The sequence below is a fragment of the Thalassophryne amazonica genome, chromosome 6 (genome assembly GCF_902500255.1).
Source record: "Thalassophryne amazonica chromosome 6, fThaAma1.1, whole genome shotgun sequence".
NCBI classification, from domain to species: domain Eukaryota; kingdom Metazoa; phylum Chordata; class Actinopteri; order Batrachoidiformes; family Batrachoididae; genus Thalassophryne; species Thalassophryne amazonica.
Genome location: NC_047108.1, coordinates 110,272,898 through 110,297,243, shown reverse-complemented (window position 1 = coordinate 110,297,243; position 24,346 = coordinate 110,272,898). Strand labels below are relative to the sequence as shown.

Below are 24,346 nucleotides of genomic sequence, written 5' to 3'. Positions count from 1 at the left end.
TTTTTTTTTTACAAATTAAGTTTAAAAAAAACAAAACAACAGCAAAAAATAAAATAAAATAATATTACAAGACAGCTCTGCAGTGTTTGCACATGCACAGTGCGAGCGGTTAGATGCTTGTAGCTTTTCAACAGCAGGATACCCTCATGACGGCCGACCAGAATAATATCAAACAGGTTTGATTTTCATTGGACCATACGATCGGCGATCAGGAGGTGGTCCTGAGATGTTAAACACAGCTTGTTACTCCATGTACACTACATGATGCAGGACGCGCGATTAACCTGAAACTTGGTCCAAAAAATTCCTGTATGAAAAATCATCTTGCACAGTGTAAAGCACGTTTTACAACATCATAAAACGTGCGCACATTCTCTCCACATGCAAAACATTTTGTGATGACACTTCCAGGGCTCCGTAAAAATGCCTGTTTTTACAAATAAAAAAATGGAATATTTTACAAAAGCACATTTATCTGTAAACACCAACACACGACAGACGTGTTGGTGTTTACAGATACGTTTACGTGTTGGTTTACATAATGAATGACTGAACCAATCAGTGTTCATCAGAGGCACTTTTACCCAGAATCCTTTGCGATCTGTCTGTGTTTGTTACAAAACCTCAGAATTAGTGCATTATTCAGCATTAAAAGATATATGCTATATTTTAACTTTGTACAAATGACAGAATTGACATTAATGGAGTTATTTTATTGGTATTAATGTTATTTATAAATCAAAACCATAAGTCAGCATGACTTTATTTTTCAAGACCTCCGCCTGACCAGAGCATTGTGATTGATGGAGAGTTGGCTTTATGGCTGCTCTCAGAGTGCCTCTGTGCTGGGAGCTCTGTAGTAAACAAGTGCTTCCAGCAGGGGCAGAATGTTCTTTTTTTTTTTAATTCTTTATTTTCAATTTTTGCAGAAAGATAAACATTTTCCAAGTAACATGTAACCTAGAGGGTGTGCCGGTGATGTAAACACAAATTTGCCATAAATACAAAAAATGAAATACAAACTCTGAGAAGTTAAATAAAGTCTGGTCTAGTGGTTGTAATAAACTCAATCCACCGCTTCCATCGCTCTTCAAACTTATCTCGTGTAATCTAATATTGAATGTTATTCTCTCTAGTTTAAAAAAAGAAATCACTTCACACATCCCTTGACGACAGATGCGTAAGAGAAGGCACAAAGGCTGCTAAACAAACAAAAAAACTCTCGCACACTGCCTCACTTGCAACACAACACAAGGGTGAATTTAATCAAGCAAACAAGCAAGCGACGTTTCGGCCAAAGGCCATCATCAGGCAAATAATTTCCATGAATGAAAAGCCATCTTAAATAGGGTGTGGCTGATTACATCACAGGATGTTGTCATAGAAAAAAACATAACCTTTTTAATATACACTTCCATAAAACTCATACAATAATATATGTCACAATGTTTCTGTGTAGGCTCTCAGTTGTCCAGGTGGTTTCCATAGTAGAGAAGCTTGAATCTTCGATTGGACTGGGTTGCTTGACGTGAGGACGTTTCGCTTCAAATCACAGAAGCTTCCTCAGCTAAAATTCTTGCTCTGGTAGTCTGACTTCTGTCTTGACTCTTGTAGAGAAGAATAAACCAGAAGCCAACAAAAGCTGGAGTTTTTAACCTAACCAGACCCCACCTACCGAGAGGCTGACTGCTATAGGCTAGTGACTAAACAATAGCTCTAATTAGCACCTATTGTGCTCTAGTTAGCACTCTCCTAATGACAGGATGGAAGCCTCCCCTGATGGCTCCCTTGACGACTCTCTCCTGATGACGTGAATGACTCATTACATGAACAAAAGACTGAAATTGCTTTGACCTGAGTACCACATTGTAAACAGGGGACAAAGCGTGTCTGAGACCCGCTCCGCAGTTAAGGCTGGGTTTCAATTGTTTTACAAAGAATGCTTCCTTGACACCTCTCTCAAACCATTTCTTCTCTCTGGCTAAGATTTTAACTTCCTTCTCCTCAAACTTGTGGTTAGTGTCTTTCAGGTGGAGATGAACTGCTGGAAGATGTGTCTCTACCTGAAAGGACCAAACTCAAATCAAATCAATTTTATTTATATAGCGCCAAATCACAACAAACAGTTGCCCCAAGGCGCCTTATATTGTAAGGCAAGGCCATACAATAATTACGGAAAAACCCCTCACTCACACCAGACCACATCTGCCAACTCTTGGAGATCTGTCTTAACACCACGTATTTCCTGTTTAGGGGGAATTACTACAGGCAGATCCATGGTTGTGCGATGGGGTCTCCAGTATCCCCCATTGTGGCCAATCTGTACATGGAGCGAGTGGAGAAGACAGCCTTGATGTCGTTCACGGGCATCTCTCCCAGTCACTGGTTCAGATATGTCGATGACACATGGGTTAAAATCAAGCAACAGGAGGTCGAGGACTTCACAGAACACATCAACTCGGTGGACTCCAGTATCAAGTTCACACGTGAGGATGCCAGAAACAACCATTTAGTCTTCTTGGACTGTGATGTTACGATTGGAGAGAACAGGCAGCTCCAGACAGGTTTACAGAAAACCCACTCACACTGACCAATATCTGCTCTTTGGCTCAAACCACCCCCTTGAACACAAGCTCGGGGTGATCAGGACTCTTCAACACAGAGCCCTACAGGTGCCCACAACTGCAGAGGGAACAACAACTTGTACAGAAAGCCCTCACAGTATGTGGGTACCCACGTTGGTCCCTGGACAAAGTGCAGAAGTCCCAGAAAACAAAGAGACCAGATAGACAGGAGACGGAGACAAGAAGAAGAGGAGTGTCTCTCCCTTATTTAGCAGGAGTAGGGGAAAAACTACAGAGGATCTTCAGACAGCACAAAATCCCAGTTTAGTTTAAACCAGTCAACGCCAGAGGACCTCAGTCTGCAGTTCATGTCCACCTGAAAGACACTAACCACACGTTTGAGGACAAGGAAGTTAAAATCTTAGCCAGAGAGAAGAAATGGTTTGAGAGAAGTGTCAAGGAAGCATTCTTTGTAAAACAGTTGAAACCCACCCTTAACCGCGGAGCGGGTCTCAGACACTCTTTGTCCCCTGTTTACAATGTGGTACTCAGGTCAAAGCAGTTTCAGTCTTTGTTCATGGCAATGAGTCATTCATGTCATTAGGAGAGAGTCGTCAAGGGAGCCATCAGGGGAGGCTTCCGTCCTGTCATTAGGAGAGTGCTAACTAGAGCACAATAGGTGCAAATTAGAGCTACTGTTTAGTCACTAGCCTATAGCAGTCAGCCTCTCGGTAGGTGGGGTCTGGTTAGGTTAAAAACTCCAGCTTTTGTTGGCTTCTGGTTTATTCTTCTCTACAAGAGTCAAGACAGAAGACAGTCTACCAGAGCAAGAATTTTAGCTGAGGAAGCTTCTGTGATTTGAAGCGAAACGTCCTCACGTCAAGCAACCCAGTCCAGTCGAAGATTCAAGCTTCTCTACTATATGTCATCATCTATAAGGTGTTTCACATGTGCAAGGAAGAGAGTGCAGAAGTCAAAGGCACTGAAATGCCAAAAACGTAAAAAAAGAAATCACTTCGCACATACCTTGACGACAGGTGCGTAAGAGAAGGCACAAAGGCTGTTAAACAAAAAAACTCTCGACCTGGCTTTGAAGAAAACACGTTCAGAACTGTTAAAAAAGACTGTGAAACAGTAAAAGGAATTCTCTGTTACTTGCATTACACAGTATTCTCCTCACTCTGCTACCATCAAGGCTATTTTTAAAAAACACTGGCACATTTTGACATCTGATCCTGAGCTCTCTACAATTTTTAGATACCCTCCCCTTTTTGTCAGTAGGAGGGGTAGAAATCTTTCGACTACCTTGTTCGTGCCAACGTTACCCCTAAAGTTACATCTATCCAGAGTTTACTGGCACCTATTCCGAATGGAAATTACCGGTGTGGGAATTGTGCGCAATGTAATAATACTTATGAAACTACTTTTTTCCAGCACCCCCACGGCGGTAAAAAAATATCCATTCGGAATGTAATAACCTGTGTATCCACACGTGATTTATCTCTTATGCTGTCCTTGTGGTTTAGCATATGTGGGCAAGACCATAAGACAATTAAAACAAAGAATAAGTGAACACAAAAGTTCAATTTGCAGAAATGACAGGAATTATCCAGTAGCTGTTCATTTCAATGATGCACATCATAATGTAAGCACTCTTCGTTTTTGTGGCATTGAACAGGTCCCTCCTCCCTTTAGAGGGGGAGCCCATGATAAACTTTTGAAAAAAAAAGAGAGGCCTACTGGATTGAAACATTACAACCTTTGGCACCTAAGGGGCTTAATGATGAACTGATTCTCAATATCTTCTTATGACATTTTTCTATTATAGTCCTATGGTATATGCTCCATTTCCTCTGTCTAGTTTATTTATTGAGGCAGGTCCCTTGATGAATGGGCATGTGCGTGCATATGTATGTATATGTGTATGTAGATGTGTGTGTATATATGTATATATATGTATATGTGTGTGTATGTCTATTGAGCTGTCGTATATATCTGTTTTTTATGTAATATGTTTCATTGTGACATATATTATTGTATGAGTTTTATGGAAGTGTAGGTTTTTTCTATGATGACATCCTGTGATGTAATCAGCCACACCCTATTTAAGATGGCTTTTCATTCATGGAAATTATTTGCCTGATGATGGCCTTAGGCCGAAACGTTGCTTGCTTGTTTGCTTGATTAAATTCACCCTTGTGTTGTGTTGCAAGTCAAGTCAAGTCAAAATCAAGTTTTTCCAACAAAACTCTCTCCAGATTGTTGAGTTGGTAGTTTTCCATTGTACCTCACAGATTGTTGTCCATTCCTCATCAGAGATACATAAATTCCCCTCTTTTTCCCATTTTTGTTTCACATGACACTCAAGTCCTTTTGATTGACATAGTCCTTTGTAGAGCCTTGAAATTGTCTTATGATCATTAAGTGAAGTATAGGCATCAACAAACACTTTGATTAAAAGATTATTTTGGAGTTTTTCTTTAGTATTCTTTAATATTTTTCCAATGTAGTTTCGAATTTGGAGAAATCTGAAAAAATCACTATTGTTTAAACCATAGATCGTTTTCAATGCGTGGAAATTGTTCACTTTCCCTTGATTTAATAAGGTACAATAAGCAGTTAACCCTCCCTTGTGAGGTCCATTCTTTAAATCGTGCATCTAACCTACTGGGTGCAAAATCTTTATCATATCCACACCATTTCAATATTCCCACCACATTATTTAAATGATTGCATTGTACTGTCTTATTCCATAATTTAATAGGTAAGGTAATAAATGGATTTTTCAAATAGTCTAATCTGTCCAATCTAATTTTTTCTCCTATTAGCTCTTGAATTGGATATGCATTTGTTGATGCCTCTTCAATTTCTTTCCATTTAGCAAAGTAGTCAAAATTACATAAGCACACAAGTGGTCTAAGTTGTGCAGCCACATAATAATCTTTAAGGGAAGGGAGCGCCACTCCCCCCCTACTCTTAGATAATTGTAAGTTTTTGTATTTGATTCTTGGTCTTTTACCTTGCCAGACGTAACGTGAAATTAGTCTGTCCCACTCCTGGAATTGGTGGTCTGGTATCTCCACAGGAAGGGATTGGAACAAGTAAAGTAGTCTAGGTAGAATATTCATTTGAACTGATTGTACTCTGGATCCAAAACCAAGAAGGGGAATGGCGCTCCACCTCTGAACATCCTCCTTGAGGTTTTTATTAAATGGTAAGTAGTTATCAGTGTATAAATTTGTTAAATCTTTGGGGATTTCAACCCCGAGGTATTTCATTTTAGTAGCTCCCCAATTTAGTGGGTATTTTTCAGACATGTTTTTTGTGGGATTATACCTAAAGCACATAACTTGTGTTTTTGATAAATTTAACTTGTAGCCAGAGAATGTTCCATAGTCTTCTAATAGTGTAGTTAAATGTATAAAAGAAGTCTCTGGATCGGATAAATAAAGTAGTACATCATCCGCAAACAATGAAATTTTTTGATTACCCCCTTTCATATCAATACCCTTGATATCCTGGTTCTGGGGGATGTACCGACTTAATGGCTCCATAAAAAGAGCGAATAGCAACGGGTTCAGGGGGCAGCCTTGTCTTGAGCCTCTCTCTAGTTTTATAGATTGAGATACTGCCCCGTTCACCTTCATTTTTGCCTTTGGCTCATAGTATAATGCTTGGATTGTTTTTATTATTTTATCATCAAAACCAAATCTACCCAAGGTTTCATACAGAAAAGACCAGCTTACACAGTCGAACGCCTTCTCTGCATCTAAACCTACTAGAATTGCAGGCCTATTGTGCATTGTTATGTGATTTACTACATGTAGGGCACGGCATATGTTGTCCTGTGTCCGACGCTCCCGAATAAAACTAGTCTGATCTAGACTAATGATCTGTGGGAGAACAATTTCCATTCTTTTGGCTAGAATATGGGTGAAAATTTTGTAGTCCTGATTCAGGACACTTATTGGTCTAAAATGGTTACATTTAAGTTTGTCCTTGCCTTCCTTTGGAATTAATGATATTACCGCTTCACTCCATGAGGGAGGGGTTTTATTTTCTTGCAGGATCCAGTTGAAAGTATGCTCCAAAATTGGAACCAAGGATTCCTTAATTTCCTTGTAAAATTCTGGAGAGAACCCATCTGGTCCGGCCATTTTATTTGATTTAAGGTGTTTTATTGCTGCCTCAATTTCATTTTTTGAAATATGTTTTACAAGATCTTTTCTTTGTTCCATTGTCAACTTTGGTAAATGAATTTGATCAAAAAAGCTCTGCATTTTCACTTGGTCACATGGAGCCTTTGAGTATAATTTTTTATAGTATGTTTCAAAACATTTTTAATCTGTGGTAGTTTATATTCAATCTGCTTTGTTTCAGAATTTCTAATTTTGTAAATTGAGTTTTCTGCTTGCTGTTTTTTTAATTTGTAAGCCAACAGTCTAGTAGCTTTTGCCCCACCCTCATAGTACGTCTGCTTCGTAAACATCATTTTCTTCTGAATATCTTTAGTGTACTGCTCATCTATTTTGTTTTTCTTTTTGACTATTTCTGTTTTTATTTTGTGGTCCCCTTTTTGTTTGTAATAATGTTCCAGCTTTGCCAATTCAGATTCCAGTATCAGTAATTTATGCTGCCTTGAACATTTTAGATTTGAACTATAGACTATTATTTTTCCTCTAAGGACAGCTTTACAAGCATCCCAAAGTATTATGGGAGTTATCTCATCATTATCATTGTCCTCTATGTACTCTTTGATATCTGCTTTAATTTGAGTCTTTTTTTGGCTCAAAACATAATTGTTTAGCTTCCACATGGTTTTTTTACGATCCATATTTATATCTATGTCTAGAGTTAATGGACTGTGGTCCGATAAATCCATACTGCCTATTGTACAGTCAAACACCCTGTGAAGATCCTTATTAAAAATAAAAAAGTAGTCAATTCGTGAGAAAAACAAATGTGGGTTTGAGGAAAAATGTATAGTCTTTTGCTGTTGGATTAAGTTGTCTCCACAGATCAACCAGTCCCAGATCATCCAGTGCACCTTTGAATTTTTTATTTCTAAGTTTAGGCTGAGTTATTCTTGGGTTAGATGAATCAAGATCCAAACTTAACCTCAGATTAAAATCGCCTGCACATATTAAAATACCTTGAGTTTCATTTATTATTAAATCAAATATTTGCCTAAAAAAGCTCCATTCAGAATTTGGGGGGAGCATAAACATTTAGCAAGGTCATTAGTGAACCATCCATATTTCCCCTTAAAAGGACATATCTGCCTTCTTTATCTTTTTTTTTTTTCAAATAGTGTTTCAAATGTAATTTTACTTGATATTAAAATTGACACTCCCCTCCTATGACCCGCAGAATAAGATGATGAATATTGATATTTAAATCCCATTCTAGTGAGTTTGGCATGTTCTGTTTCAGAAAGATGGGTTTCCTGTAGAAATGCTATTTCAGTATTTATCCGTTTTAGTTTAGTTAGAATCTTGCTTCTTTTGATTGGATTGAGTAACCTATTCACATTATAACTAACCACTTTCATTATCTGCACATATACGTTTCAATATATATTTGACAACAGGTCATTACGGCAACACCCTAAAACACACAACAATATGCCCTAAAACAGGCTTGAACAAAAAGGAACAATAATGAACAAAAATAGTTGACCTCCAAAGGTGGGATCACGCTGACGATCCTGATTGACCCCAGTTGGAAAAGGGGGTTGGAGGGAGAGCATCGTCCCCTCGTTGGAGGGTGAGGGCCTACAACAGTAAAACTAGCTATTTTACTGTCCACTGTCCTTGTGTCCCGACATATCACCTTAAACTAGCCTTAAGCAGTTTTAGCACTTTTAGTCTGAACTGTCAATGATTTCTTGACTCTTATTATTTCAATAGTCCTTCCATTTTAGACAATGAACAACTCACCACCTGCGCTCTTCATGCTCAGTTCTTATCTTTACCTCCGAAACATTTGCAATTTTTCTTGATAGCTAGGAGCCTTCGTGTTATCAGCCCGGGTCTTGGTCTTAACTGTGCTCCAAGTTAGTTGCTGAATTTTATCCAAGATTGATGTCGGGCTTGGACTGGACACCTCCGTAACCGTGAGCCCTCTCTTGTTCATATCCGGCGTCGCCTCTTCCACAGACCCGTACAGCACAGGTCCGCTCTCATAGTAGACTCTTAACTTCGCTGGAAACAGAGTTTGAAAGCGTATCTTCTTAAGTTTCAGAACTGCTTTTGCCTCTGCGTATGCCCTCCGCTTCTGCAGAATCTCTGGCGCGTAGTCACGCACCAGGGGCAGAATGTTCAAAGACAAAAATGTTGTCTCATTGTTTGGGTCTGTTGTTACTTTTAATATTACTAGAAGCTATTGTGGCATTAAAACTTCAGTTTGTTTTATTAGTAGTTGTAAATGTACCAGAGACTATATTGGAATTTATCTGTTATCGGTTATCTGTAACTTCCGATACATTTTTGGGTGGATTATTGTTTTATCTTTATTGAAGATCTGATTATCTGTTATCGAAGTTAATTTTTTGGTTATCTGTGCCCACCACTGCTTATATTTCAACCTGTGTTCCTCCCTTTTCCTAAAGTAGGTATTCACCACAGTGGTATCCTTCTGCCCTTCCACATTCCTGTCCTTGATACCATCTTTCATGCTTGGGTTCACTCTGCACCACCTCATCTAACTCATGCCAGAAATCTTCATTTTCCTTCATCTCACAACCTACCTGTGGGGCATGCATATAGATAGATAGATTAGATAGATTAGATAGATTAGATAGATAGATAGATAGATAGATAGATAGATAGATAGATAGATAGATAGATAGATAGATAGATAGATAGATAGATAGATAGATAGATAGATAGATAGATAGATAGATAGATAGATAGATAGATAGATAGATAGATAGATAGATAGATAGATAGATACTTTTAATGTCCCCATGGGGAAATTTGTCTTGGACTTCTCAAAAATCATGACCCATACAAAGATACAGAACAAGACATAAACAGTTCATAACAATAAATAAATACATAAATAAAGAATAAAAATAAATAAATAAAAAACATACAAATACTAAAACCTCCTAATGTGCCTGATTGTTAGCGGTGTTTATTATGATATTTGTTAAGGGCTATGATTGATATAGGAACAAAAGAGTTCCTATATCTATTCAGTCTGCAATGGGGGACTCTGAAATGCCGGCCCGATGGTAGCAACTCGTATTGCGTGTGCAGAACATGGGAGGGATCAGAAAGAATTCTGTCCGCTTGCTTCATCACGCACTGATCAAAAATTGACTGAGGATTGTTATACTGTTTCAGACCAATGATTTTCATTGCTGTAAGAACAAGGTAGTTTAATTTTGATCTTAGGGACACAGGAAGGTTCCCAAACCAAGTGGTTATGTTATGTGTCGGACGCGGTCGGAGCACCGACCCAGCGTTTGACAGGACCCAGCATAAAATAAGCAGAGCACGGTTCAAAAGGTAACAGAATTTAATAAACATAATAGTGAGTGGAGTAATAAACAACCCAAAAAGTCCGCGGTCTGGTGAGGTGGAAACACGGCGCGCTCTCAACAGCGCAAACGGTCCGGAGCCACAGCAGTTCGGACCCATGGACCCCGCCGACACCCCCCAGGCGGCCACAACAAACCAAGTCTGTGAAGGAAGAAATCATGAGGTGAGTCCAACACTCTCCACACAGAGAGACACAGCTCAAAGGTGCACACAATCAGCAAACACTTCCTGGCTTTAATATAACTCAGCTTCTCACCCTGCAGGCACGGAACAACTCAGTTCAAATCTCCACTGCAGCAGAAGCTGATTAGGCGATTAGCATAGCGTAACAGCTCAATATAATAAGGTGTGAGGGACACCAAATCCACTGTCATTACTTCATGAAAGTCACCAAAACCAAATTACCTCAGGAAGTGTGCTGAAGAGCGTGAGACCTCACCCAATCCTCCTTCACAGACTGTGGCGTCAAACCTGGAGCGGTCTCTGCGTCCGTAATGGTGAGATTGTTCTCCTGACGTCGATCTCACACGTCTGCTCACAAGGTCGAGTCTCTGGCAATCACACACTGTGCATTCAAGGTTTAAGTGCAGCAAGCTCTGATCAAGACAGATACACCACAGCTGTGAGTCCTGATGACCTGCACGTGAAAACAAGCCGCAGGTGTTCAGGGTGAGGTCCTAATGCTCAGCTACACGTCAGCCACTCAGTCCTGAACGCATACCACCTGGTGGGAGAAACAGAAAACAAAAACAAAGCCAGCCAAACACCCCAGCCCACAACAGGTTATGCCATATCTTAGAATGCTTTCAAGAACTGCCTTATAAAACAGTAACATAATTTTTTGGTCGACTCCATGAAAACGCAAACGCCGTCAACATGGGTATTCCATGTAAGGGAGCTGTCTATACAGACACCAAGACATTTGTACGATTGCACCTGTGTGATTGGTTGCTGGTGTATAATTACAGGGTTGTGATTGCCAACTAACTTTGGATCAAAAATGACTTCCTCTGTCTTTTTAACATTTAAAGTAAGGTAACTGGAATCACACCACTCAACAAACTGCCTTACGTCTGAATATTCAATAGATATTCAAATCATCATTCTGTTGAAGCAAGCACAGAAGTGCTGAGTCGTCTGAATATTTAAAAATATAGTTCCCAGGGTGCTTGGCTGAACACTCATTAGTATATAAAGTAAAAAGGACAGGTGAGCTCACACATCCCTGCGGTGCTCCAGTACTGATGTCTTTGATTTGGGACAGGCTAGAATTTACCTTAACCTGCTGTGTTCTGTTTGTCAAAAAAGAGTGAAACCACCATATAAGTGATGGATTGACATCCAACGCTTTAAGTTTCTGAATTAATAAGTATGGCTGAAGCGTATTAAAGGCGGAGCTGAAGTCAGTAAAAAGTAATCGGGCATATGATGACTTGTCATCAAGATGTTTCAAAACAAGATGCATGATGGTGGAAATCGCATCATCTGTGCATCGCCCTCATCTGTAAGCAAACTGAAATGGATCTAATTTGCCATCTACATCTATTTTCAGCCTGCTCACAATGTATTTCTCGAAACATTTCATCACAACTGATGTCAATGCTATAGGCCTAAAATCATTGTTTTTGCTGAGGTTTGCTTTCTTGGGCACCGGGATGATCATAGAAAGTTTCCACAGGGCAGGGACTGTATGGGTGTCTATAGACTGTTGAAAAACAGGACACCAAACTGCAGTAAGCTCCTGTGCAAATGTTTTTAACAAAAATGATGAAATCCCATCTGGCCCTGCAGCCTTTTTTAACAGAGCATGCCGAAAGAGACGTTCAACCTGTTGTGGATCAATCCACAGTCTATGTGACGCATTATCAGAGGGGGGTAGAGAGTCCAGCTCCTTGTTACACTTTTCAGAGAAATCATGTGTCTCAAATCTCAAATAAAAATCATTTAACTCATTGGCCATTTTGGAGTCATCAAGTGATATAAAATGCTTTTTATAAGGGTTCATGTTTGTGATAGCCTTCATAGAATCCCAGACTCTCTTGGTGTCTGAAATATTAAAATTAAGTTCTAAAAGCTCTTTCTGTTTTCTCCTTGCTACACGCAATTGCTGATTAAGTTCTTTTTGTGCTGATATCAGTGTAGCCTTATCATGAGTTTTAAAAGCAATTTTCTTTCTGTTAATACAGTCTTTGATTTGCTTAGTAATGAAGGGTTTGTTATTTGGATATATAACAACATCCTTTTTTATGACAACACTTTCAATACAGAAATGAATATAGTCTGTAATTTCTCTGTAGCAGAGTCAAGGTCCTGGCTGTGAAATATGTTCCAGTCTGTACTGAGAAAACAACCTTTTAGAGTCTCAATACTGTCATTAGACCATAATGTTACCCATTTTGTCTTTGGCTTAGAGCTCTTTAATACAGTCCTATATGAAGATAATAAGTGAACAGTGCTATGGTCCAAGTTGGCTACAGGGGGCCTCAAGGTGGCAGTATAGGCATTTTTAACATTTCCGTAGCATTTGTCTAATATGCTGTTATTTCGTGTAGCACATCTCACATATTGTTCATAATCCGGTAGCAATAGTTCCAATTTACAGTGATTAAAGTCACCCAGAATAAAAACTGGCGCACCCGGTGTGCGTTGCAGTTGATCGTGTATACAGTCAGCTGTAAGACGCGCAGCCCTTGCTGCGTTTGCGCTGGGGGGGACGTATGCTGCACACAGGATAATATTCCCAAACTCCCTAGGTAAATACCAGGGCCTCAAAGATAAGCAAAGGAGTTCAGCGTCAGGAGTACATACCATTGCTCTCGCCGTAACCTGTCGACACCATTTGTCATTCACGTAGACCACAATGCCTCCACCTCTGCTCTTTCCTGAGGCTGATGTTCTGTCCGCCCGAAAAAGTGAAAATCCATCCATTTCGACCAGGGAATCCGCGACGTCCGAATGCAACCAGGTCTCAGTAAACACCATAATGCCTGCTTCACGGTACTCATAGTAGGCTTTGGCGTTAATCCGAAGTTCGGAGATTTTGTGCTGCAGTGACCTTATGTGACCTTATGTCACGATGATATTTATCATCACACCTTCAAGTTCCCAGCTTCACACTCATCACACTGTCAGACACTCTCTTAACCTCCAACACTCTTGACATACGAGAGTGTGTCGTACTCATCCTTTAAAATGACCCCAACACCATTTCTCTTCCTGTCCTCACCATGATACAACTTGAACCCACCACCTCTGCTCCTGCTCTTACTTCCCTTCCACTTGGTCTCTTGCACACACAATATGTCTACCTTTCTCCTTGCCATCAGCCAGCTCTCTCCATTTACTAGTCATACTGCCAACATTCAAAGTCCTGACTCTCACTTCCACACTTCTAGTTTTACTCTTCTCCTGCTGTTTATGGACACGTTCTCCTCCTCTTCTTCTTCCTCACTCAGCAGCAGCCCAATTTCTGCCAGCACCCTTTTGGGCAACGGCGCCAGTGGTGGTTGTTAACATGGGCCTCGACTTAGACTTATCCGATATGGAAATTTGATTTGTACTCTGCACGTTTTTGTTTTTAATTTTGGCTTATTTCCTGCCAAATGCCCTTCATGACGCAATCCTAGTCATTTATCTGGGCTTGCAACCAACACACAGAAGGTACTGGCTGCACACCCCATGAGGCTGAGTTTCCATTAACATTTATTATTTGTATTATATATAAACACTGCAACCTTTACTATCTGAGATCCATCCATCCATTTTCTTCCGCTTTATCCGGAGTCGGGTCGCGGGGGCAGCAGCTCAAGCAAAGCCGCCCAGACCACCTGATACACACACACCTCCCCCAGCTCCTCCGGGGGAACCCCAAGGCGTTCCCAAGCCAGCCGAGAGATGTAGTCCCTCCAGCGTGTCCTGGGTCTTCCCCGGGGCCTCCTCCCAATGGGACGTGCCCGGAAACCCTCTCCAGCGAGGTGTCCAGGGGGCATCTGGAAAAGATGCCCGAGCCACATCAACTGACTCCTTTCGATATGGAGGAGCAGCGGCTCGACTCCGAGCTCCTCCCGAGTGACCGAGCTCCTCACCCTATCTCTAAGGGAGTGCCCAGCCACCCTGCGGAGGAAACTCATCTCGGCCGCTTGTACTCGTGATCTCGTTCTTTCGGACGTGAGCCAAATCTCATGACCATAGGTGAGGATCGGAATGTAGATCGATCGGTAAATCGAGAGCTTTGCCCTCCTACTCAGCTCTCTCTTCACCACGACGGTACGATACAGCGACTGCATCACTGCAGATGCTGCACCGATCCGTCTATCGATCTCACGCTCTATCCATCCCTCACTCATGAACAAGACCCCGAGATACTTAAACTCCTGCACTTGAGGCAAGGAAACTCCACCGACCTGAAGAGGGCAAAGCACCTTTTTCTGGTCGAGAACCATGGCCTCGGATTTGGAGGTGCTGATTTTCATCCCGGACGCTTCAAACTCGGCTGCAAACTGCCCCAGTGCACGCTGAAGGTCCTGATTTGACGAAGCCAACAGAACCACATCGTCCGCAAACAGCAGAGACAAGATTCGGTGGTTCCCAAACCAGACCCCCTCTACACCCTGGTTGCGCCTAGAAATTCTGTGCCAAAGTCAAAGTTTTCCAGAGCTGAAGCTTTCATTGTTCATGAATCATTCAATGGCAGCTTTTGTGCTCACTTTTGCCATTGCATTATTACTACAAAATTAAATTACCAAAATAAATCCATCAAAACAATATCTGAAAATGAAATATATTGGAAAATGTGGAATACCACAAATGTTCTGAAGGACTTGTCTCAAACATCTGGCAACCGCACAAGGTGTAAGAAGAAGAACTGCAGCTGAACCATGGACGGAGGGTTGTGCTCACTGTCTGATGGCTGGGTGTGTGATTTCTTGTGAATCTGAAGCCACATATCACGGTGCTGGAGCTGGTGTGGCATTAATACTTTGCTCTAGGACCCTTCAGGCTGTTGTTTTGGGAATTTGGCTTTTTAGTCAGTTCATGACAGTGACATTCCCACCATCACATACCACCCTAAGTTTAGTAACGCCGTCATGTCTGTGCGGTTACTACTTCCCATAGCTGGGTGACAACAGTGTCCCACGCTGGAGGGGGTGTGGGGGTTAAAGTACAAAACATAGTACCATAAGGAAGCAGCTATGTCATCTGAATGCCGCATATCACAGAGACAACACTTTAAAAGGAGTCGTTTCCGCCTGCTCTCGTTATCATAATCAGGTGTCCGGAATGCAACGTCAATTCCTACCATAGCTTTGTATGTCAGGCTGAAGTATAAAAGAGCGGTGAGTGCCGGCGTGTGTTTAAGCAACTGATCCAACCAATCAAGTCTGCCGGAGAAACATGCAGCTTTTTTCCATTCCTGTTGTTGGCGTCCTCCTGCTCGGGTACCTGCGGCTTTCCAGCACGGTTCCCATCAGCCCCTATTTGAGCGACAGTGACATGGACACCTTAACGGTGGGTTCAGAAATTTGCTGGATCTCATGTTCCATGTATTACAATCAGTATTTAGTCCACTTACAGGGTGAATGAGGATGTCTGTTGTTAATTTTCCATATGAGCTCTGTTCCTGACTGTAATCTAAGTCCGATCACGGAACTAAACTGAAGGCTTCATACAGTCACAGTGCCATAAGTGGACTGAAAACCTCATCCATCTTTCCAGTGGTCATGCAGTCAGTTTGTTTGGAACTTCTGAATGTGAACCTTAAGAACTTAAACATATTTGTGTGTGGATGTTGCAGGTGCTCCTTCAAAGACTGGAGAAGTCCATTTCTGATCAGGATGGAGCTGACCAGATAGTCCCTGAACAAGAGGAAAGTTTTGACCGTTTGGATGTGGAAGAAGTAAAAGATAAAGAGCCATCCCAGACCGGACTCAGTGAGGCAACAATCAGAGAGCTTCTGTCAGCTAAGAACCTGAAAAGCGTCCGCAGCGACTCCTCCAGGAGGTCGTCCAGCTGCTTTGGTCAGCGGATGGTCAGAATAGGCTCCATGAGCCCCTTGGGCTGTAATACTGTACGCACTTATGGTAAGTCATTGACATCCAGGCTGACCGCTTCACGTGGAGCTAATGTGGTGTTTGGATGAATCAAGCTCAGATACACACTTTGGAAAAACCTGCTTGTGTTACTTTGATTCTGTATGACAGTAAGTACATAATACACCCATAAATTAGCATCACATGCATGTATACAAAAGACGTGATGAGTTTAATCCAAAAAATCCTGTGCAGGATTTTAGACACGATTATCCACTTGTTTTGGTGTGTGTGTGTGTGTGTGTGTGTGTGTGTGTGTGTGTGTGTGTGTGTGTGTGTGTGTGTGTGTGTGTGTGTGTGTGTGTGTGTGTGTGTGTGTGTGTGTGTCTGCATTATTTTTGCAGATATGAAAACTTATTTTGCTGAATAAACAACACAATGTGTTTCCATCAGGCAAACTGTTGGAAACGCTGTTATTATATAGTTTGTCCAGCAGAGGGTGAGCAGATAGCATTGTTTACAATGCTGTCAAACATGGCTGAGACCCCCATCACCCCTTGGTCACATTGCAGAGAAGAAACAGAGGCCAAGCAACCAGCTGTCAATCATTTTCAATCAGAGTGGGCAATTTTCAGTGACAAAAGACAAGTGGTCATTATGCGATGGTCACTTTAGCTACAAATGACAGATGGGTGTTGCCGGGGCATGCATGCTAATATCTCTGTAACTTTTACAAAATATATGAGAAACATAGTAGATTTACACAGAAATAAGCTGTTTTTAATGTATTTCACCATCTTGCATTATTTTGTTTGAGCGAACAACCAGCTGATGTTACACTGCCAGTTTACTCAGATTGGCAGTTGCTGTGCCACGCTGCTCAGTATTTGCATAAAATGGATTTAAGGTTTATTTTGGCCATGCCTAGCTGGCAGCTGAGCAACTATTGTCTCTTACTGCTGCAAAATACTCACTCTGACTGAAAATGAATGGCAAGTCGTCTCTTTGCCGCTGTCCTGTACAGCTAATGTGACCGTAGGATTATGCCAGCCAGCTCTGCAGGGCCAAAATAGATGAGAAGTCTATTTCATGCAACTGCTGAGTGATACAACACAGCATCTACCAATCCGAGTGAAGGAAACATGATGTACGCTGGTTGGTTGTTGGTTATATTTATAGTTATTTACAATAAAATTTACATTTCATCTGTAAACCATCCAGTCTCAATTACATTTCTTTTTCATAAGACTTTGATAAAGAAATCTTTGGAATCATTGCTAGTTTTTATGTATATATTAGCAGATATATTTTTAAATCCCTAATATCGGTATCAGACAGACTGTAAATTATACTGTTCTACAAAACAAGGTTCATTTGATGAATGAAGTTCTTTCTACTGTTTTCTTTAGGAAGACATAAGACAGACATATGTCTTCCTTTTATGAATGAAAGCATGAATCCTAATGATGATGATTTGATCTCTGCAGGTTCAAAGAGCAGATGAACTCATGACTGGACCTGCAGCACCTCCTACAAGGACCTTTTCAACTGAATGTTATTTATTTATGCATATTTATTGAATTTTATTTGTCACCTATGAGTCTATTTATTTAAATGGATATGAGAATATTATTTATGTGATCGTAAGTGTTTTAATAAATGAGCAGGGTTGGTGGAAAAGTGGTTAGTGTGCTTGGTTTCAGTGCAGAAGGTTCTTGGTTCAAACCCTGCCCCATTTCTCCATGGAATGTGGAGCTGCATCCAGCGTAGGACTTGTGACCCACCTTAGATCTGCCGTGAAAACAAGGGAGCAGCTGAAGGGACTTACTTTTTAAAGTCTTTTAAAAAATGTTTACAAATGTGCACTTGAAACGGAGGGAAATATATTTTTGTAAACAAATAAGGAGCATTAACATGTATGCACACATCATCTTTATCATCATAACAAAGAAGCCATTTCTTAGTTAGTATGGGAACAAGGTCAGTCATCTGCAGGAAAACATTAAATGAGGACCTTTGTTGATCTTTAAACTCATCCATGTGACTGGTACCTGTGCACAAGCGAACTGCGCATTTGTACTGAGCATGAGTGAGCTTGGAGCCTTGCTCTGGCTTGGCTATCAAACCCAGGTAGCTTGATTATACATATTAGGCCTTAAAGCTGGAATATCGGCAATCTTCAATAGATAAAATATAGTCTGAAGTTTAATATATATAAACTACATCATATTTAGAACCCATTTAAAATTTGGGGGAATTTTTAATTTGTGGGAACATACATCATTTGAGGGAAATCCATAGCGTATTTCGCCCCAGCAAACATCAAAACCTGCAGACGAATTCAAGCCGGAAGTGCGTTAGAGAAAAGTTATCTGGCATCCGAGAAAATAATCTCCAACGAACAGTCCCATTCCCCCACCCTTTTTATGTTCAGCGGCTGAAAAATCATTGTTTTATAGACCTAGATATCAGATAATAACCATAACTGTACACAGTCAGACACCTCACCTCACCTGTCCAAAAGCAGCGCTGCAAAATCCTCGTGAGTTCGATCGCCAGTCTTCTGTCGTCGCTGCTCCCAACGATCTCTTTGGTTCACAATGTTCACCATCGTTGATCATCTCTTTTTCTCTCGCTCCAAATGACGTCTTGTCTTTGCACTTTCTCTGTATATCACCGGTCTTCCTCGCTTTGAAACGTGAAACCCCTCCACGTGACCTTTGACGTCACCTCGATGCCGTCCTAACTTTCGAATTTTTGGCACGTGCCAATAATTCAGAATTTGCTTCGATATGGACAAATTTTAATCATGTTCAGACTAATATTTTGGGAATCCTTTATATTCACACTAACGAACAAAATTACTTTAGTCCCCATCAAAATTCTAACAATCATCTCAATTTCAATATGCTTCCTGGCACTCCAGCTTTAAGTTCAGGTGAAGGAAAAACATGTCAGGTGCACATTGTACTATTGTTGACCATGCAAACGGTTATTATAGATTTGAAATGTGGCATAAAAGCCAGCATGATATTCAGAAATGTGACGAAGCCCAAACCAACACACTGGACCGGACGTTACTGCCGCTAAAGCAAAGCAAGCAACAGCATATCAAACGATGCCACGTTTACACCGTAACATCTGCCGTCACAAGTTCATGTGGTATAAAAAAAACAACACATCATTATGAAAGAATAACGGTCTGTGTTGAATAAATCCACATTATAACACCTTGGTCCAGGTTGGCAACCTCACCAGCATGGCCAGTAACGGGGGAAACTGTTCAGACACTGACCACTCAACCACACAGCAGGTTACAGTCTCACCAGCAGCAGATCATGCTGTTCTTCTATCTCTTACTGCCTTCCATAAGTCAGAGGCGGATGATTTTTAAGAGGGCACATCTTCACTTCTTTATGAGGAGAATTTGCTGCAGGGCTGCATTGTGCTTCACTGGATGTACCTAATAAACTGGCAAATGAGTGTAGATCTGAAGCTAAATACAGAAGCCTTACTAAAATCTCTCTCTCATACACACACACTCGCACAATATCATCTGTCATCAGATGACAACAATCAACGCATTTAATGATCATGGCCAAGAACCGCTGTAAACTGTACAGGCGACCATTCAGAGTGTGATGTTATCACTCTGTTAGTCTCTATAGGAGTTTGTTTGATGTATCTGAAACGTTGAAACACTTTCAAACTCACCATTTGATGAAGCTGTTGAATTTTGATGAAATTGTTTGGCTGCATCCCTGCGAGAGTAGCTTTGATTCAAAGTTTTGATTCAAAGTTTCAAAAAATCCAGAGTGCTTCGGCTGCAGTCTTTATCAATTGATAATTAGGTATCTTAGCTTAGTTTGTTTTGATTTCAGCCAACAAAAACCCTCGAGTCAAAGCTTCAAAGCACACTTTGAGATTCCAACGAGTTCTTTGCACTGATCTTTCCTTGGAATGATGTCGTGTGATGATCACAACATCACAGACAAAATAAGACAAAAATAGCTGTAAATTGAACACAAGCACCGTGGCAGTGGTCAGTGTACCAATCATTTTTCTCGATATTCCAACCAGAAGGATGGCACGTGACTGAAAATCCTGCACTGGCTATAAATTATTTGTGCATTAAAATTTGATTATAAAAACGTGAAAATCAATGACAGCTGATCTGAGACGCAGAGCGACGTCCTTGAGGGAAAGTTTGATGTTCAAATTAAAACTCAGCCTCACGTCACATGTTTAGTACTTTCAACTTTCATATGACTGGTGACCCAACCAGGAAGTGGACTTTACTGTCACTAACCAAAGTGAAATTAAATGAAACAAAAACACTAAAATGAAGTGTTGGAACACATTTAATACAGACCGACACTGACAAGCACTTGCAGACTCTGTCACTGTCGACACTTTTTAACAATTTCCTGTCTATGGCTGATGCTGAGACCCTGATTCATGTGTTTGTTTCTTCTAGATTCGACTATTGCAATGTTCTATTTTCTGGTTTACCGCAGTCCAGCATTAGGGGTCTCCACTTGGTTCAGAATGCTGCTGACAGACTTTTGACAGGAAGCAGAAAGTTTGACCCATTACACCCATTTTGATGTCTCTTCACTGGCTTCCTGTCCCAGTGAGATCAGATTTTAAGGTTCTGCTACTAGCCTATAAAATTGTTCACAGACTGGCACCTCCCTACCTAGCTGACCTAATTAAACCTTACGTACCGGCCCGGGCTTTGCGTTCTCAGGGTGCAGGACTACTTTGTGTACCTAGGGTGAATAAAAAGTCTGCGGGTCACAGAGCTTTCTCTTATCGTGCCCCTGTTCTGTGGAATGATCTCCCTGCATCAATAAAACAGTCAGATTCTGTAGAGACTTTCAAGTCCAGACTTAAGACTCACTTATTTTCCCTTTTTTGTGGCTAGCATACTGGCATAGTATGTTATGCTTTTTACTCTTTTAAATTAATTTTATTAGGAAACGGAGAGGGCCGCAGCCTCAACTTTATCTAAATTCTGGGTCTTTTAGTGAAGCTTATGGCTAGTGGCCAGCAATCACCTTAGTATTTCATCTGTTTTTCTTGTTTAATGCTGACAAATTATACTGTAGGCTTCATACATCTTCACACATCTTTCTGCTGCCTGATTGTTTTTTTTTCTCTCTCTCTCTCTGTTTGCGGTGTGGCTCCATTTAGAGATGGGTGTGGGTGTCTTTTTCTGCAGGCCTCCTGTCCTGTGCACCAGCATGGACTCCCAAAATTTCCTGTATATTGGTATTGTTAATTGTGTCGGTAGCATGGCCCATGCAGAGGGTCACCACTTTAAGTCTGGTCTGCTTAAGGTTTCTTCCTCAAATCTTCAGAGGGAGTTTTTCCTTGTGTTCTTGCTCTAGGGGTTGGTAAGGTTAGACCTTACTTGTGTGAAGCACTTTGATGTAATTTTGTTGTGATTTGGTGCTATATCATTGAAATAAATTGAAAATTGAAGTAAAGTGTTACCAGGTCTTGTATGTGCACTGCAAAGCACACTGCTTGAATTCAGGCCTGCTGGAAGCCTCAATGTCAAATAAGCACTTTGTAACCTTAAACCTTGTGGAGAAGCTCTATGCCTTTTGCAGTGGCTCCCCAAAGCACCATGCTGCTTCAGTTAGATTGCAGCAGTCACTGAATGCAGAAGGCCACATTGTGGAACTTAAGAGGCTGTCAGATACCCGTTAGGCTTGCAGGGAAAAGCACTGAAGGCCCTTCAGAGAAATCTGAAAGCTATAATGATGCTACTTGATGAGATCTGTGAAAGAGGTCCATCTGACCTGTCCCTAGGGGATGCAAGATGTTCAAAAATGCTATTAACGCCTCACTCATCCAAGTGAGTGATGAGGTTGACTCTGTGGAGTCATACTACAGGACAAATGTGTACTGTACGTTTATTGATACCTTGACTGGACATCTCAACAGGAGATTCCAGCAGAGCATCACTGGAAGTCCAACTGGCACAAGCATACCATCCTTCCACTCTCTAACAGTGTGTGCCAGCTGGACAAGCACTTGTTGGAGCAGTATGTCGCATGGCTAATTCACTACTTTGCTAACTCCATATGATTGACATTAATAACTTTATATCTCCTTGTACAGATAATGATTGTAATAATAATAACTTTACATTATATGCCATGATGCATACTGTCCTTCTGATTATCACGGTACACGGACAGAACACAGTTTTACTTTTACACATATTGTTTACGACAACGCGTGCACCCACCACAGAAATGTCAAAATGCAACAGCTTTCTATCATAATCACGTAACTTTACTGATCCACATTGAGGGGAACGGCCCGCCCATCTGGGGGCAGGGTGAAGAGGCAGGCAGAGTGTGTGTGCGCTCAGCTTGCATGCTGAGGTAGAAATGAGCTATTCAGTGAAGGCATCTATATAATACAACATCTAAAAATGTAGTCTGTTTCCATCAGTTTGAGTTGCTCCTGTCAACCCAGAAAAAAAAAAACTGAAAGTATAATCCAACAGAATAGTACCAAAACCCAGGAAGACGTGGGCTTTGAGCGAGATTCTGTGAAAAATCCATGGCAGTTCTACCGAATCTGACTGGTGGTTCCTCTGACATGAAGGTGGAGGCTCCACTGGTAGCCTGGATTACCAACTACCTCACGGGCCGCCCACAGTATGTGAGGCTTCAGGACATTACATCTGACACCATCAGGAGCAGCACAGGGGCACCACAGTGGACGGTCCTGTCTCCCTTCCTGTTCATACTCTACACCTCAGGTGGTGTAGACTCAACCACCTGCAGCTCACCATATGTAAGACGAAGGAGCTGGTGGTGGACTTCAGAAGATGAAAGACCTGTCCGAACCCAGTTACCTGTTATGTGTCGGATGCGGTTGGAGCACCGACCCAGCATGAAAAAAGCAGAGCACGGTTCAAAAGATAACAGAATTTAATAATCATAATGAGTGCAGTGATAAACAACCAAAAATGTCCGCGGTCTGGTGAGGTGAAAACACGGCGCGCTCTCAGCAGCGCAAACGGTCCGGAGCCACAGCAGTTCGGACCCAGGGACCCCGCCGACAGCCCCCAGGTGGCCGCGACAAACCGAGTCTGTGAAGAAAGAAAACATGGAGTCCAACACTCTCCACCCAGAGAGACACAGCTCAAAAGGTGCACACAATCAGCAAACACTTCCTGGCTTAAATATATATATCAGCTTCTCACCCTGCAGGCACGGAACAACTCAGTTCAAATCTCCACTGCAGCAGAAGCTGATTAGACAATTAGCATAACGTGACAGCTCAATAACACAAGGTGTGAGGGACACCAAATCCACTGTCATTACTTCATAAAAGTCACCAAAACCAAATTACCTCAGGAAGTGTGCTGAAGAGCGTGAGACCTCACCCAATCCTCCTTCACAGACTGTGGCGTCAAACCTGGAGCGGTCTCTGCGTCCGTAATGGTGAGATTGTTCTCCTGACGTCGATCTCACACGTCTGCTCACAAGGTCAAGTCTCTGGCAATCACACACTGTGCATTCAAGGTTTAAGTGCAGCAATCTCTGATCAAGACAGAATACACCACAGCTGTGAGCCCTGATGACCTGCACGTGAAAACAAGCCTCAGGTGTTCAGGGTGAGGTCCTAATGCTCAGCCACTCAGTCCTGAATGCATACCACCTGGTGGGAGAAAGAAAACAAAAACAAAGCCAGCCAAACACCCCAGCCCACAACAGTTACCATTATGGAACCGAGGTGGACATTGTGGTCTACTACAAGTACCTGGGTGTCCACACAGACAACAAACTGGACTGGATTGTAAACACAGTTGCTGTGTTTAAGCAAGGTCAGAGACGACTTTACTTCTTCAGGAGGTTCAGATCTTTCAATGTCTGCAGAAATATGTTGCAGATGTTTTATCACTCAGTGTTCTCCGGTGTCATCTTCTACGCTGTAGTGTGCTGGAGCAGCAAGCTGAAAGCAGCTGACATGAACAAACTCAACAAGCTCATCAGGAGAGCTGGGTTTGTCCTGGGGGTTGAGCTGGAGTCTGTGATGGAGGTGTCAGAGGAGGATGTTGAGAAAACTGCTCACCATCCGTGACAACACCTCCCCCCCTGCATGCCACACTGACGTCCTGTCAGAGCACCTTCAGCAAAAGACTGAGGCCATCGAGGTGCTCCACAGAACCCCACAG

General features: G+C 41.6%; 1 protein-coding gene across 1 annotated transcript; it reads left to right on the top strand.

Annotated features, from left to right (window-relative positions):
• Nucleotides 1-15,467: 15,467 nt before the first annotated feature.
• Nucleotides 15,468-17,644, top strand: nppb (natriuretic peptide B). The gene is made up of 3 exons (XM_034171531.1): nucleotides 15,468-15,619; nucleotides 15,906-16,191; nucleotides 17,628-17,644. Exons 1-3 carry the CDS (start codon nucleotides 15,506-15,508, stop codon nucleotides 17,642-17,644), a joined length of 417 nt encoding a protein of 138 aa, XP_034027422.1. The 5' UTR covers nucleotides 15,468-15,505.
• Nucleotides 17,645-24,346: the final 6,702 nt, after the last annotated feature.